This window comes from Sminthopsis crassicaudata, chromosome 3, assembly GCF_048593235.1.
Source record: "Sminthopsis crassicaudata isolate SCR6 chromosome 3, ASM4859323v1, whole genome shotgun sequence".
Classification (NCBI taxonomy): Eukaryota; Metazoa; Chordata; class Mammalia; order Dasyuromorphia; family Dasyuridae; genus Sminthopsis; species Sminthopsis crassicaudata.
The window spans coordinates 639,221,030-639,234,790 of NC_133619.1; the positions used below are offsets into that span (position 1 = coordinate 639,221,030).

The 13,761-nt window shown below is 44.5% G+C and overlaps 1 protein-coding gene across 6 annotated transcripts in view; it reads left to right on the top strand.

The window, feature by feature from the left end:
• The first annotated feature begins 12,575 nt into the window (after positions 1-12,575).
• ZC3H4 (zinc finger CCCH-type containing 4) overlaps positions 12,576-13,761 on the top strand; it is a 53,590-nt gene continuing 52,404 nt past the window's right edge. For 3 of the 6 annotated variants that reach the window (XM_074306945.1, XM_074306942.1, XM_074306943.1), the window contains exon 1: positions 12,576-13,115. In XM_074306945.1, coding sequence (XP_074163046.1) covers positions 12,967-13,115 — 149 coding nt within the window. In that variant the 5' untranslated portion in view covers positions 12,576-12,966. Of the gene's footprint in view, positions 13,116-13,237; positions 13,318-13,761 lie in introns of those variants that run through there. The other 3 variants (XM_074306948.1, XM_074306947.1, XM_074306944.1) reach the window with 2 other exon arrangements.

Genomic DNA, 13,761 nt, shown 5'->3' on the forward strand with positions numbered 1-13,761 from the left:
GCTATCTTAGTAAAAACTCTTTTCTAGGAATTACTTAAATCTGACTAACTTCATTGATTCTGAGCAGATGATCCTGTTGTATACATATACACCAATGAGGGCTCATGGGCTATAGCACTAAAAAACAAAACAAAAAAAACAAAAAAACCACTGCCTAACCCTTCAGGGATTCACCAAGAGTCATAAAGAGATTAAAAATAATAATCTCAATCTTTAATTAAGTCCATCAACTCTTGCTCAGGTAACATTTCATCTTTCTAAAGCACTCCCCTAATCAATAAATTGACTCGCTCAACTCCAGGATCAAATAAGGTCCCCTGATTTTCATTTAGGAAAGAGGGTACTGAGGGAGATCCCTAGAATCATTCTCTAGAGTTTCTTTTGACTTTAAGATTCTCTTCTACCCAGCAGTGTTACTACTGGGCTTATATCCCAAAGAAATACTAAAGAAGGGAAAGGGACCTGTGGGTGCCAAAATGTTTGTGGCAGCCCTTTTTGTAGTGGCCAGAAACTGGAAGATGAATGGATGTCCATCAATTGGAGAATGTTGGGTAAATTATGGTATATGAAGGTTATGGAATATTATTGCTCTGAAAGAAATGACCAGCAGGAGGAATACAGAAAGGCCTGGAGAGACTTACATCAACTGATGCTGAGTGAAATGAGCAGAACCAGGAGATCGTTGTATATTTCAACAATGATACTGTATGAGGATGTATTCTGATGGAAGTGCATATCTTCAGCATAGAGAAGAGTTAATCCAATTCCAATTGATCAGTGATGGACAGAATCAGCTATGTCCAGAAAAGGAACACTGGGAAATGAGTGTAAACTGTGAGCATTGTATTTTTGTTTTGTTTTGTTTTGTTTTTCTTCCCAGATTATTTTTACCTTGCAAATACAATCCTTCCTTTGCAACAACAACAACAAAATTCGGTTCTGCACATATATATTGTACCTAGGATATACTATAAGATATTTAATATGTATGGGAATGCCTGCCATCTAGGGGAGGGGGTGGAGGGAAGGAGGGGAAAAACTCAGGACAGAAGGGAGTACAAGGGATAATGTTGTAAAAAAAAAATACCTATGCATATGTACTGTCAAAGAAAATGTTATAATTATAAAAATTAATAAAAAAAAGATTCTCTTCTAATTCATCTACAATTTTTTTTCTCTTTTTTTGTCAAGTACATTTTAGAATGTTTGCAGAAGATGAAAAAAAAAATTAAAGGGCAGTTAGGTGGTACAGGGGATAGAGCACTTGCCCTGGAATTGGGAGAAACTGAGTTCAAATCCAGTTTCAGACATTTACTAGTGTATAATTCTGAACAATTCACGTAATCCCATTGCCTTAAAAAAATTTATTTTAAACTGGGATAAAAGAGGAAACAAGATCAAAATGATGCCATGCTTTTTAGCCTTGATACTTTAAGCACAGTTTTTACACTCTCCTGCCTTCCCTATCTTTTTTTTTTTTTTTTTTTTTTTTCTGAGGCTGGGGTTAAGCGACTTGCCCAGGGTCACACAACTAGGAAGTATTAAGTGTCTGAGATCAAATTTGAACTCGGGTCCTCCTGACTTCAGGGCTGGTGTTCTATCCACTGGGCCACCTAGCTGTCCCCTGCCTTCCCAATCTTAATCGGTTCACCTCTATACAGTCCTCTCTAACCTCTTGTCTCCTTGTCTTCTTGAAAATCTTGCCCTACCAGACCTAAGCCTTGGATGACTCCCATTTCTGTTGACTTCATTTCTACTCACATGCTGCTGATGGAGAAAATCATGAAACCACGCTAACTGGATCCACTACAAATTTGTTTCATAATCTCAATTAGGCGGTCATTTATACAGGGAAATCCTTTTGTATCTCCCTAGCCAAATCATTATCCAGTTTCCTACAGTACCTTTTCTGAACATTTTCATTGCTCTTCAAGCTTATCTTGGTAGAATCTTGTCTCTTATTTTACTGAAAAAAAATTGAAGCCATTCACTGAACACCCTCTTCATTTTCATCTCAAATCACTTAGATGCCTTCTGTTGCTATCTCAAATGCAGGCGTGGCTCTTCTCCTTGCCCAGAATAACTACTACATATATAAGTGGTCCTATTCTCTTCTGCAACAGATTGTTTCCTCTATTATCCATTCACTGTATAATCTTCAATTACTGCCTGTGTACTGCTTTCTTGATTACAGCCTATTACATGTCTCCCCCAATACTCAAAATAACTTCATGAAAAATAACACCCCCCAAAATATGGCAGAAACTAGGCATTCACCAACAACACCTTACACCGAGATAAGGTTGAAATGGCTTCATCATTTAGACATTAAAGATGATAATATAAACAAATTAGGAGAACAAGAGACAGTCTACCTCTCAGATCTGTGGAGAAGGAAAGAATTTTCAACCAAAGAACTAGAGAATGTTATGAAATGCAAAATGGACAATTTTGATTACATTAAACTAAAAAGTTTTTGCACACACACACACACAAAAATCCACGTAGTCAAGATTAAAAGGGAAGCAGAACAGTGTTTCTGATAAAGGCCTCATTTCTAAAATATATAAAGAATTGACTCAAATTTATAAGGATACAAGCCATTCTCCAACTGATAAATGGTCAAAGGACATGAACAGACAATTTTCAGATGAAGAAATTAAAGCCATTTCCAAACATATGAAAAAATGCTCTAAATTACATTTAATTAATGAAATACAAATTAAGACAATTCTGAGGTACTATTTCACACCTCTCAGATTAGCTAAGATGACAGGAAAAAATAATGATGAATGTTGGAGGGGATGTGGGAAAACTGAGACACTGATAAGTTGTTGGTGGATTTGTGAACTGAATCAATCATTCTGGAGAACAATTTGGAACTATGCCCAAAGGGCAATCAAACTATGCTCACCCTTTGATCCAGCAGTGTCACTACTGAGTCCATGTCCCAAAGAGATCATAAAGGAGGGGAAAGGACTCACATGTGCAAAAATGTTTATATCAGCTCTTTTTGCAGTAACAAGGAATTGGGAATTGAATGGATATCCATTGGGGAATGGCTGAATAAGTTGTGGTATATGAGTGTAATGGAATATTGTTGTTCTATAAGAAATGATGTGTAGGATGATTTCAGAAAAGCCTAGAAAGAGTTACATGAACTAAGTGAAGTGAGTAGAGCCAAGAGAACATTGTGCACAGTAAACAGCAAGATTATATTATCTATTGTGATGGACTTGGATCTTTTCAACAGTGAGATGATTCAAGACAATTCCAATAGACATTTTTTTTCCCCCCCATGCTGGGGTTAAGTGACTTGCCCAGGGTCACACAGCTAGGAAGTGTTAAGTGTCTGAGACCAGATTTGAACTCTGGTCCTCCTGAATTCAAGGCTAGTGCTCTATCCACTGCACCACCTAGATGCCCCTCCAATAGACTTGTGATGGAAAGAGCCATCTGCATTCAGAGAGAACTTTGGAGACTGAATGTGGATCAAAGCATAATTTCACCTTCCTTCTTTGTTTTTTTTTTTTTTTCATGCACAACATAACAAATATGGAAATATGTTTAAAAGGATTGAACATATTTAACCTATATCAGATTGTTTGCTGTCTTGGAAAGGGTGGGGGGGAGGGAGGGAATGAGAAAAATTTGGAAAGTTTTACAAAAATGAAAGTTGAAAATTATGTTTACATGTATTTAGGAAAATAAATTCCTATTAAGAAAAATAACATTCTCAATACTTGTCATTCCCTTTCCTCCCTTTTGAAAGTAAACTCCTTCAGAAGGGAGCTTTTAGGGGCAATGGACAGAGCACCAGCCCTGGAGGCAGGAGAATCTGAGTTTAAATCTGGCCCTAGATACTTACTAGTTGTGTGAACTTGGGCAAGTCATTTAACGCCAATTGCAAGAAGAAAAAAAATTTATAATAATTGGTATCTCTACTTCCTTTCCTCTCCCACTCTTCATTTTCTTCTACCTGGCTTCATTGAACTATTCTTTTCAAAGTTATCAATGATATCTTAATTAACCAAGGGCCTTTTAAAAAAATATTTTTATTTTCCTCAGTTACATGTAAAATGATTTTTAATTTTTTTGTTTTTAAGATTGAGTTCTAGATTCTCCCTTCTTCCCTCACTCCTCCATTGAGAAGACCCATGTGAAGTTGTGCAAAACATTTCTGTAAAAATCATGTTGCAAAAACAAAAACAAACCAAAAAAAACATAGATTTGCCCCCCAAAAATCCTCAGGGAAAAAAGAAAATTTTAAAAAGTATGTTTCAGTCATTTCTTATAGAACAATAATATTCTGTCATAATCCCATATCACAATTTATTCAGCCATTCCTCAGTTCATTGGTATCCCCTTGATTTCCAACTCTTTGCCTTAAGAGCTGCTAGAAAGACCTTAGTTTGAATCCTTACCAGTTGTCTACTTTGGGCAAGTATTTTAACTCTGTGCCTCACTTTCCTTATCTGTAAAATGGAGCTAAGAGCATTTACTTACCAGGGAAGAAGAAATGAAATAACACAATACAAAGAATTTTGCAAATCTCAAAGCAATTAAAATATTTAAATAAGGTTCTAAAATTATATTTATTAATTATAAAGAACAGCTATAAGTATTTTCATACATATAGATTCTTTTTAAAAATCTTTTTTGGGATTCATGCCATACTCTAGTGGTATTAGGTCAAAGGATATGCATAATTTTATAATCCTTTGAGCATAGATCATATCCTTTGATCTTTTATCAATTGGGGAATGCCCCCTCTTTTAAAATAAATTTGTCTCAGTTCCCTATCCATTTGAGAAATGAACCGAGGCCTTTTTTTTTTTTTTTAATTCTTTGTCCATGTTCCCCTTTCTGTAACCTTTGCCTTTCTTGATTATGTCCTTTTCCTAGGTATTTTCTTCTTTCTAGGTTTCAGTTTTGGTTTTCTTCCTGTTGGCAATCCCTGAAGGTCCTGAAGTGGATCCTTTCATCTTCTTCTATCATATAATTTCATTTGGTGAGCTCTTCAGCTCCCATGGATTCAATTGTCATTTGTTTCTATGCTGATGATTCCCAGATCTACTTGTCCAGCCCTTACCTTTCTCCTGACATCCAGTCTTGCTTCTCCAACTGCCTATTCAACATCTCAAACTGGATATCTTACAGACTTCTTAAACTCAACATATTTATAATCTGAACTCATTATCTCCTTAGTCTCTCATATGCTCCCCAAATTTCCTTTCATCTTAATTTCCCTGTTATTGTTAGGGGTACCACCATCTTTCCAGTCATGTAGACTGGAAATCTGTCATTTTTGCCTCTACACCTTGTCTCTCCACTCTCTCTTTTTTCAAATGTTCAATCAGTTGCCAAGTTCAGGTGATTCAACCCTCACAACATATTTCATGTAGGTCCCCTTCTCTCCTATGACATTGCCATCCCGTGCTACAGAACCACATGACTTCAAGTTTGGATTTCTGCAGTAGCTTTTTGATTAGTCCCAAACTCATGCCCCTCCCTTCTTCAACTTCCATTTAACTGCCAAAGTAATCTTAAAATATAGGCCTGACCATATCTATCTCCTATTTAACCAACTCAATTGACTTTGTGACCTTTTCAATATGAATCCTGTGTTTTACATTCAAAGTCCACTAACATTGGTCTTCTTGCTGTTCCTTGAGTTAGAAACTCCATCTCCTAACTCAGGGTATTTTCATCAACTATCCCTCATGCCTAGAAAGTTCTGCCTTCTGATGTGTATCAATTAGAGAATGGTTGAATAAATTATGGTATGTGATTATGATGGAATATTATTTTTCTTTGGAAAATAATGAGCATTATCCTCTGAAAAAACCTGGAAAGTCTTCCATAAACTCAAGCAAAATGAAATGTTATATACAAAGTAATAGCAATGTTCTAGTATGATCAACTGTGAATGACTTTGCTATTCTCAGCAGTACAATGATCCTCTACCCTTTTTTTTTTTTTTTTTTTTTTTTTTTTCTGAGGCAATTGAGGTTAAGTGACTTGCCCAGGGTCACACAACTAGTGTAATGTTCTGATTGTCTCTCAATTGTAATCCTTCTCTGGGAGGAGGTTTCTTTTCTCTATAATCTTTTCCTCTATGAGCAGGTTTCTTGGAAGGCTTCTGGAGCCTCCAGTCAGCCTCTTCTTCTTCCTGAACCCTGGCTCTGAATCTCCTCCAGCTCTTGTCCTTCCCAGTCCAGACTGCTCTCCAGGCTCAATGTTGCCTCTTTTTATCCTCCCAGAGAATGGGCGTGGGATAATGCAAGGGCTTCTGGGAAGAACCACTTTAACCAATGAGCTTGCTCCTCTTAGAATTCCTAAGGTGTAAACTCCCTTTAAAGGCCCAAACCAAAGGTCTGAGCCAGAGACTGTCAAGTCGACCTGAGTTCTCACCTTGTAATTGTCCAGACAACCTGAATTCTCACCTAGTAATCCTAACAAACTAGGACTTGTTAAGTGTCTGAGATCAAATTTGAACTCAGGTCCTCCTGACTTCAGGGCTGGTCCTCTACCCACTGTACCGTGGAGATCTGTTTTCTTTTGCAACATGACTTTTATGGAACTGTTTTGTGTAACTTCATATGTACCTACTTAATGGAGATGGAGAGGAAGGGAGAGAATCTAAAGTTTTAAAAACAAATGTAAAAAAATTTATTTTACATGTAACTGGGAAAAATACAGATTATTAAATGATTAAAACAATTTTTTAAAAGATCAAGTTTTCCCTCTTTATCTGTTTCCTGTCCTCTCTAACTTCCTTTAAATAACTGAAATTTGACCTCCAACCAGAAGCCTTTCTAGATCCTTTTTGATACTGCCTTCTGTCTGCTGATTAGCTTCAATCTATCCTGTATGCATCTTGCTGTATAATTGTTTACATGTCTGTCTCCCCTATGTCTTATATATGAGAGTAGGAAAGTAGGGCCTTTTTTGTTTGTATTTCCTTAGTGCTTGGCTCTGTCACAGCAAATACAACTTCACGAAACTTACGTGAAAATGAGGTTTATTACAAGAGAAATGAATATGCACATTGGACCCAAAGAGTTCACTAACACAGAAGCTTGCATGTTTGTGACATCGCAGTAAAACAGGGAGAAAACACAAATTTCCACCTAAGGGGACAGTAAAAATGGGAAAAGGACAAAACTCCATCCACAGGGGAGGAACAAGGCGAGGGCAAAAGCTACAATCTTTTCCCTTGGGAACTGTTAGACCATAAAGATAGGGTGCATGGTCTGCTTACTTACAAGTAGGTAGTGGTGCTTGCTCTGGGCTCAGTGTTTCTGGAAGAAATGGCAACTCAAAAATAAAGTTCAAGGCATCCCTTTAACAGCACATAGGTACAATCAGTTCTGCTATAAAAATCATCATAGTATGCAAAATCATACAATAAAACACAGGAACTTATGTGGAAAATGGAATTATGGGCAACACACACACACACACACACACACACACACAAACTTATTTAAAAAAAAAAGATAGGAACCTAATAAGAATGATAGCAAAGCATTATACAAGTTAAATGGTTAACAATACAACAAACAGTGGCAGCATCCATGGCCGTATGCTGCTTTTTGACCTTAGTTCCCATGGTGCCAGCAACCAGAGTTGATGGCAAGTCCACAGAGGGGCATTAGAAGGGGGCTATGACAATCTCGAGGTACTGCATTTGGGAGATTGAGGGGGAGAGGAGGGTTCAGTGTCTTTGGGTGGCTCAGGCCTTTGCCCATAGTTTCTACTAGAGCAGAAGTTATATAATATGGTTCTTTATCTTAAAAAAAAAAAAGATCTGAAGTTTCCTTGTGGAAGTGGGTGTTTAAAAGGTTTCCTAGCTTGTGAAGTATTGTGAAGTAATATGGTTTCTCACTGAGGAAAATCAGAAAATTAGATAGAGGCAAACATGGAAAGCCTATTAAGGTTAAGTTGTCCCTTATTATAACAAACTTGTGTTTTCAAAACTAATTTATATAGAAATCTAAGTAATTGTACTTAAGTTCTTGTTGACTGACTGACCATAGCTAGCTTCTAAGATGTTTCAATTAATCCACTATGTACTTTAGACTAAGGGTAAAAAGTCCTTCAAACAAGAGACATTTCACAAAGTTGAAGAAACTTGGCCAACCTCCAGGTCCCATCCACAAATTATCAAGCTAGTCAGAACTGGGATGATTCCAGAAATTGGAATAGGTCTTCCAGGAAGATCCCTGAAAAGAAATCTTCTGTGGGGTAAAGAAAAGGAGAGACCTTGAAATTATCTTTGGCTCCCCTTTGATCAGACCAAAGTGATCTTTGAGGAGTCCAGAGGATGTTGGACTTCCTGTCTTTAAATCCTTGGGGCTAATTCCACCAGAGATTGGGAGCTAGGGCCCAAATAGACATGGCTTCAGGGATCCACAAGGAGCAGTTAAGGATTCCCCTGTTGACAAGAGCCCAGCAGAGCCTCAGGTTCTTTGGGAATAGTTTGAATAACTTACAGGTATGAAAAAGCAGTCAGCAGCTGGGAGGACCCTTTTTGCCATATTGTTCCCTAAGCTTGAGCTTACTTTCCCCAGGGCTCTGAATGTTCGGTGCAGGTATCCCAGACTTCTGGGAGGGTGACCCAGCTCTGCCTGGACTATGAGACAGGATCAGAAGTTTCTCAGGAGCCTTATTTCAATGCCTCAGGTACCATTTGGAAATTGGCACTCCAATGATTATAGCTGTGGTTCCTCATGAAAAGCTGTGACAAAACAATGCTTTGCTCAGACTCAGAGGCTTTGGCAGCTCCTACCCATTTCTCCTGGATCCTTTTCTCACTTTCACCACCCTTTTATTTATTCTCTGGATTACTTAATCTATTGGTAACAAATTGCCCTTTATATTAAAGAGGGTTCTGCCTCCTTCCCCCATTATTTTGAATTTATATTGTATTTGCTTTTCTACATGTTCCTGTCCCCCCCCCCAAAAAAATTCAAGCTCCTTGGGAGCAAAGGCTTTTTCCAAGTTTAGCACAGTGCCTGGAATATAATAGACAAAAAATGCTTTTTGAATTGCTTTTATACAAAGTAAAACCAGGTAATTTCAAGGTAGAGAAACTATTAATAACAGAAATCAGAGAAAGCCTAATTTAGGAAGTGGTCCTGTGCTTTGAAGAATTATAAAGATTCACCATCCAGGTTAAGTGGATAGAGTGCTGGGTCTAGGGTCAAGACTCCTCAACTTCCTGAGTTCATATCTGGCCTCAGACACTTAAAAGCTGGCCAACTCATATCACCCCATTTGCCTCAATGTCCTCAGCTGTAAAAGGAAATGGCAAACCACTGCAATATTTCTGCCAAGAAAACCTCAACTGGGACCACAAAGAGTCAGGCAGAATTGAAAATGACTGAACAATAAGTGATTCTAAGGGGCAAAAGTGAGGAAGACATTTCACTTATAAGGTCCTGAATGGTGTCTGACAGAAAGAAACTAAAAAACTGATTCCTGAGGAAGCAGAGAGCAGGCATAGAGGATGCCTCCCTCTGGGGAGATGATCCAGCCTGAAATTCAAGTTACATCAAACTCCTGAAACCCCCTCCCCTCTGTACAGTCTTGAACAGTCTTACTCACTTTGCCCCGCCCTGTCAGCTCGTGTTCCTGAGCTTAAATTTTCCCTATAAAATCTACTTATAGGGCTGCCTTCCTTTGGGTCAGCCATCTACGCCACTCTGCCTCATGGTTTCTTTCCCCTTCCCTTTCCCCCATGTCATGTGTTCTCTCTCCTAATTTCCCAACCCCACTTCTCCTCCTCATAGCTAGCTTTTTTTGGGTACCATGTCCCTTTCAGGAACTTGTCTTTCCCACTCTGTTTCATATTTACCATTCCCGGTGTCTCATGTATCCCTCCATTTTGCTGTAACCTCTTCCCTAAATAAATCTACCTTTTGCCTAAGAGAATGGCCATTGAGAATTCTTCACATGATTGAACCCCAACTTTGGTGCCTGCCATCATCTGGTGTCTACATCATCCGCATTATTGATCACATCAGATCTATTATAGGAATATCGAATTGGCAATTGTGGGTAAAGATGACAAATACTTGAAGAGCCTCTTAATTTTTATAGAGTAAGAAACTAAGTCTAATTAGAAATACACTGACCTGCTCAGTCACAGAAGTAAGGAAGCTAGGTCTCCTGACTACAGGGTCAAATGCTAGAGGCCCCAGGCTGGGGGCTTCTCCTTTCAGTCCTAGTTCCCTCATCCTCTGAGCTGGGAGTCTTGAAATGACTTAGTGTGAACATATGAATGGGGAGAATGGTTAGGAGGAATTCCATGGGCTTTGAGCTGAGGTGCCATTTTGATTGTTACCACATTCTAGACTGGGTAGACCTGCTTCTAGGTAATGGGGTTGACTCAGAGCATGAACATGAGTATTCTAGGTGTGGTGATTTTTAAGTGGGTTGCTGTTGAACAGGAAAGGAGTGCATAAGTCAACAAGCATTTGTGTGTCCACATATAATAAAGACTGGGGGAGGAGATGTATGTATATATGTGTGTGTGTGTGTGTGATTGTGTGCAACTTGACCTGTTTCCCGGCTGTGATCCAGTGAGGAAGAATGTTCTAAACCTCTGGATGACAGACTCCTTCCCCAATCTGGTTGCAATATGGCTTCCAAGCGCAAAGTTGGCTATGTGGATCCTGCCTCTATTTTTGACTTGGGAGAGACCTCTACTTAGATGAAGGAAGCTGGAACAATCTTGTGATGTTCCAAAAGCTAGGGGGCCAGAGGTCAGGGGACAAGAGTCCATGCCCATGTGTGCTAGTGGCCACACCCCGTGCTTCAGCATAGTTCCAAAAACAATCTTGGAGATCTAGGTCAACACCACATGCAGGTGGCAATGAGACATCATGTACCTTTTGAGAAAGGCAGTGACTTGGCCAAGAACTTGGTGGGATTGATGCTTTGTAGCAACTGTTTAAAATTTGAAGCTGCTCTTTCCAGAGACTGAGGTGAAGGCCGGATAGTCTGACTCTCATTGGGAGGGCATGTGCTTGCCTTTCTGTTTTTGCTATAACTTCTCAGTAAATATTCTTTTGTAAAAAGATTGAGGTTAACTAGTTAGATGGCACTGGGCTATAAATCACTGGGTTTTGGGGAGACGCCCGTAATTGGCTGGGATATACTGGGGGAGATGGCAGCTAAGTAGACTATGGATAGAACGCTAGGCTGGAGTCAGAGACATCTTCCTGGGTTCAAATCTGACCTCGGATACTTCCCAGCTGTGTGACCTGGGCAACCACGTCACCCTGTCTGCCTCAGTTTCTTCATCTGTAAAATGAACTGGACAAGGAAATGGCAAACCCCTCCAGTGTCTGTCTCTGCCAAGAAAACCCCAAATGGGGTTATGAAGAGTCCTGAACGACATGGGGAGTACACACCAGAATGTGGCGCTCCGGGAGGTAGCGTTCTTTACCAATTATCGCCCGGCCTCTCAGAGCAGGATTTTACCGGAGTGGGTGGGAGATAGCCAGCCTTACTATGGGTGCAGACCCTACTGGCCAGTAAGCTCAAGGCAAAGATCATGGAGGTATCCACTGCCATTTTTGTCTGTCGTGTCCAGGCCGGATCTGGAGCACTAGTGCAGACCCGGACTCTGGAACACAGCTCCCTCCCATAAATGATTACAGTTGAAAAACGAGGGTAACAATGTAACACTCCTCACGGAGTTGTGAAGCCCTTGTGCGTTCTCCCCAAGTGCAAGAGCGAGCTTGACTGCGGTGCCCGGGGAACCCTAACTCACTCAATTCCCCGCAGCTCGCTGGGGGCAGGTGCTACGATCTGGAAATTGAAGCAGAGGGAGGGGCACTGTTTAGCCCAGGGGTCCACAACAGAAATTTGAACTCAAGTCTCTTCGGTTCCAGGAGCAGCAATTTCCAAGTCGCCGGGACTCGGGAGCGACCACAGAGCATAGTCTGTGGAGCAAGGGGCCGACAGGCCCCGGATTCTTCCTAGGGCGATCCCCCGGGAGCGCGGGCGGAGGCTTCCCGCCATCGGATGTGTCAGTCCTCGGCGGCCCCCGAGGGCGGCCTTGCTCCGCCCCCTCAGGAACTTTAGTGGGCTCCCCTCGGCCCCGCCCCCTCACCGCCCAGGACTTTCTCCGCTTCCCCAGGCCCCGCCTCCTCAGTAACTTTGGTCTTTTTCACGGCCTCACACCCCGCCCTCCGCCCTCTCGGCACTCTCCGCCACTCCTAGGCCCGCCCTGCGGCTCTCCGTTTTGCTCCCGGCCCTGCCCCATCTGTCCGCTTCGGCTCTTTCCGCGCCTCCTCGTCCCCGCCCCAGGCCCCGCCCCGTCCCCGACTTTCGGCTTTCCCCGCCCCCACGGGGACTTTCGGCTCTCTCGCCCGCCCTCGGCCCGCCCCCACGCCCCGCCCCTCGGGCCCTCGGCCCTCTCCGCCGCCGCCCGGGACGTGACGCGCTCCGCCGCCCCGCCCGGCCCGGCCCGGCCCGCCCCTCCCTCTCGGAGGCCTGGGCCGCCGAGCCGCCCGGCCCGGCCCGCCGCTCCTCCTCCTCCTCCTCCCCCCGCCTCAGCGTCCGCTCACAGCCGCCGCCATTTTGTGTGCAGTCCCGAGCTCGGCGGGCGCGGGCAGCCGGCGCTGAGGGAGGGCAGGAGGGCGGGAGGGCGTCCCGCAGGGAGTCCCGGAGGGGCCGAGCGCCTCCCGCCGCCGCCGCCGTCTTTTCCTCGTCCTCGGCCTGGTCCCGGGCCCGCGCCCGCTCGGCGCTCCCGCCGCCCCCCGTCCCGTCCCCGCCCGGCCCCAGCCCCCGCCCGGCCCCGGCCCCAGCCCCCGCCGCCGCTCCTTGCCCGTCGCCCGCCCGCCCCGATGAGGGCCCGGGTTTCGGAGCCGGGAGGCCTGTGAGGAGGCGCCTGCCTCCGCAGTCCCGCGGCCCGGGGCGGGGCGGGGGCGCGGGCCGCGCCGCGCCGCCATGGAGGGCGGCTCGCCGGGCTCGCCCCCTGTTGCCGTCGCCGCCTCGGACCCGCCACCGCCGCCCTCCTCGTCCTCGCCGCCGCCGCCGTCCCCCACCGCCCAGCGTGAGCTCCAGCGCCCCGGCCTCAGCCTGCTCCCTGACGACAGGTCGGGTAACCCGGCAGCGGCGGCGGCGGCGGCGGGGGGAGGGGGAGGGGGCGGCCATGATTGGGGGAGGGGAGGCGGGGGGGTAGGAAGGAAGGGCGGGGTCGGGCTCCCGCCCGCCGCCGCTGCTGCCGGCCCGCTTCCCTCCCCCCCTCCCCCTCCCCTTCTGCCTCGGTCTCACTGCGGGCGCCATGCTGCAGGCCAGGTGAGCAGCCGCCCCCGGCCCCCGACCCCGGCCCCCTGCGGGGAGAGGGGCGCTCGGGAACCGGGGCTGGGGGCGGCCGACGGGGTGGGGGAGGGGCGGGGTGGGGGCCCGAGGCCCGGGCGGCCGCGGACCACGTGGGCCTCGTGCCCGGACCACGCTGCCCAGCCTAGGATTCCCCTGCCCCCCTTGAAGCTTCCTCTCCTTTCCTTTTGTCTCGCTCTCCTTTCCCCTTCTCTTCCCATCCCCCTTTTCTCTCCCCCTTCCCTCTTTCTCTTGCTCTCCTTCCCCTTTTTCCTTTCCGAGGGATTGGATTTGGGAACACCCCCCGTGCCCCCATCAGGATGAAGCCAGGTACCCACTCCCCACTTTTTGTAAGAAAGGCTTTGGGACCGAGTCGCTCCCGGACCCTTTCTTGGGGAACGAAGAGGGGAAATCCTGCTTTCA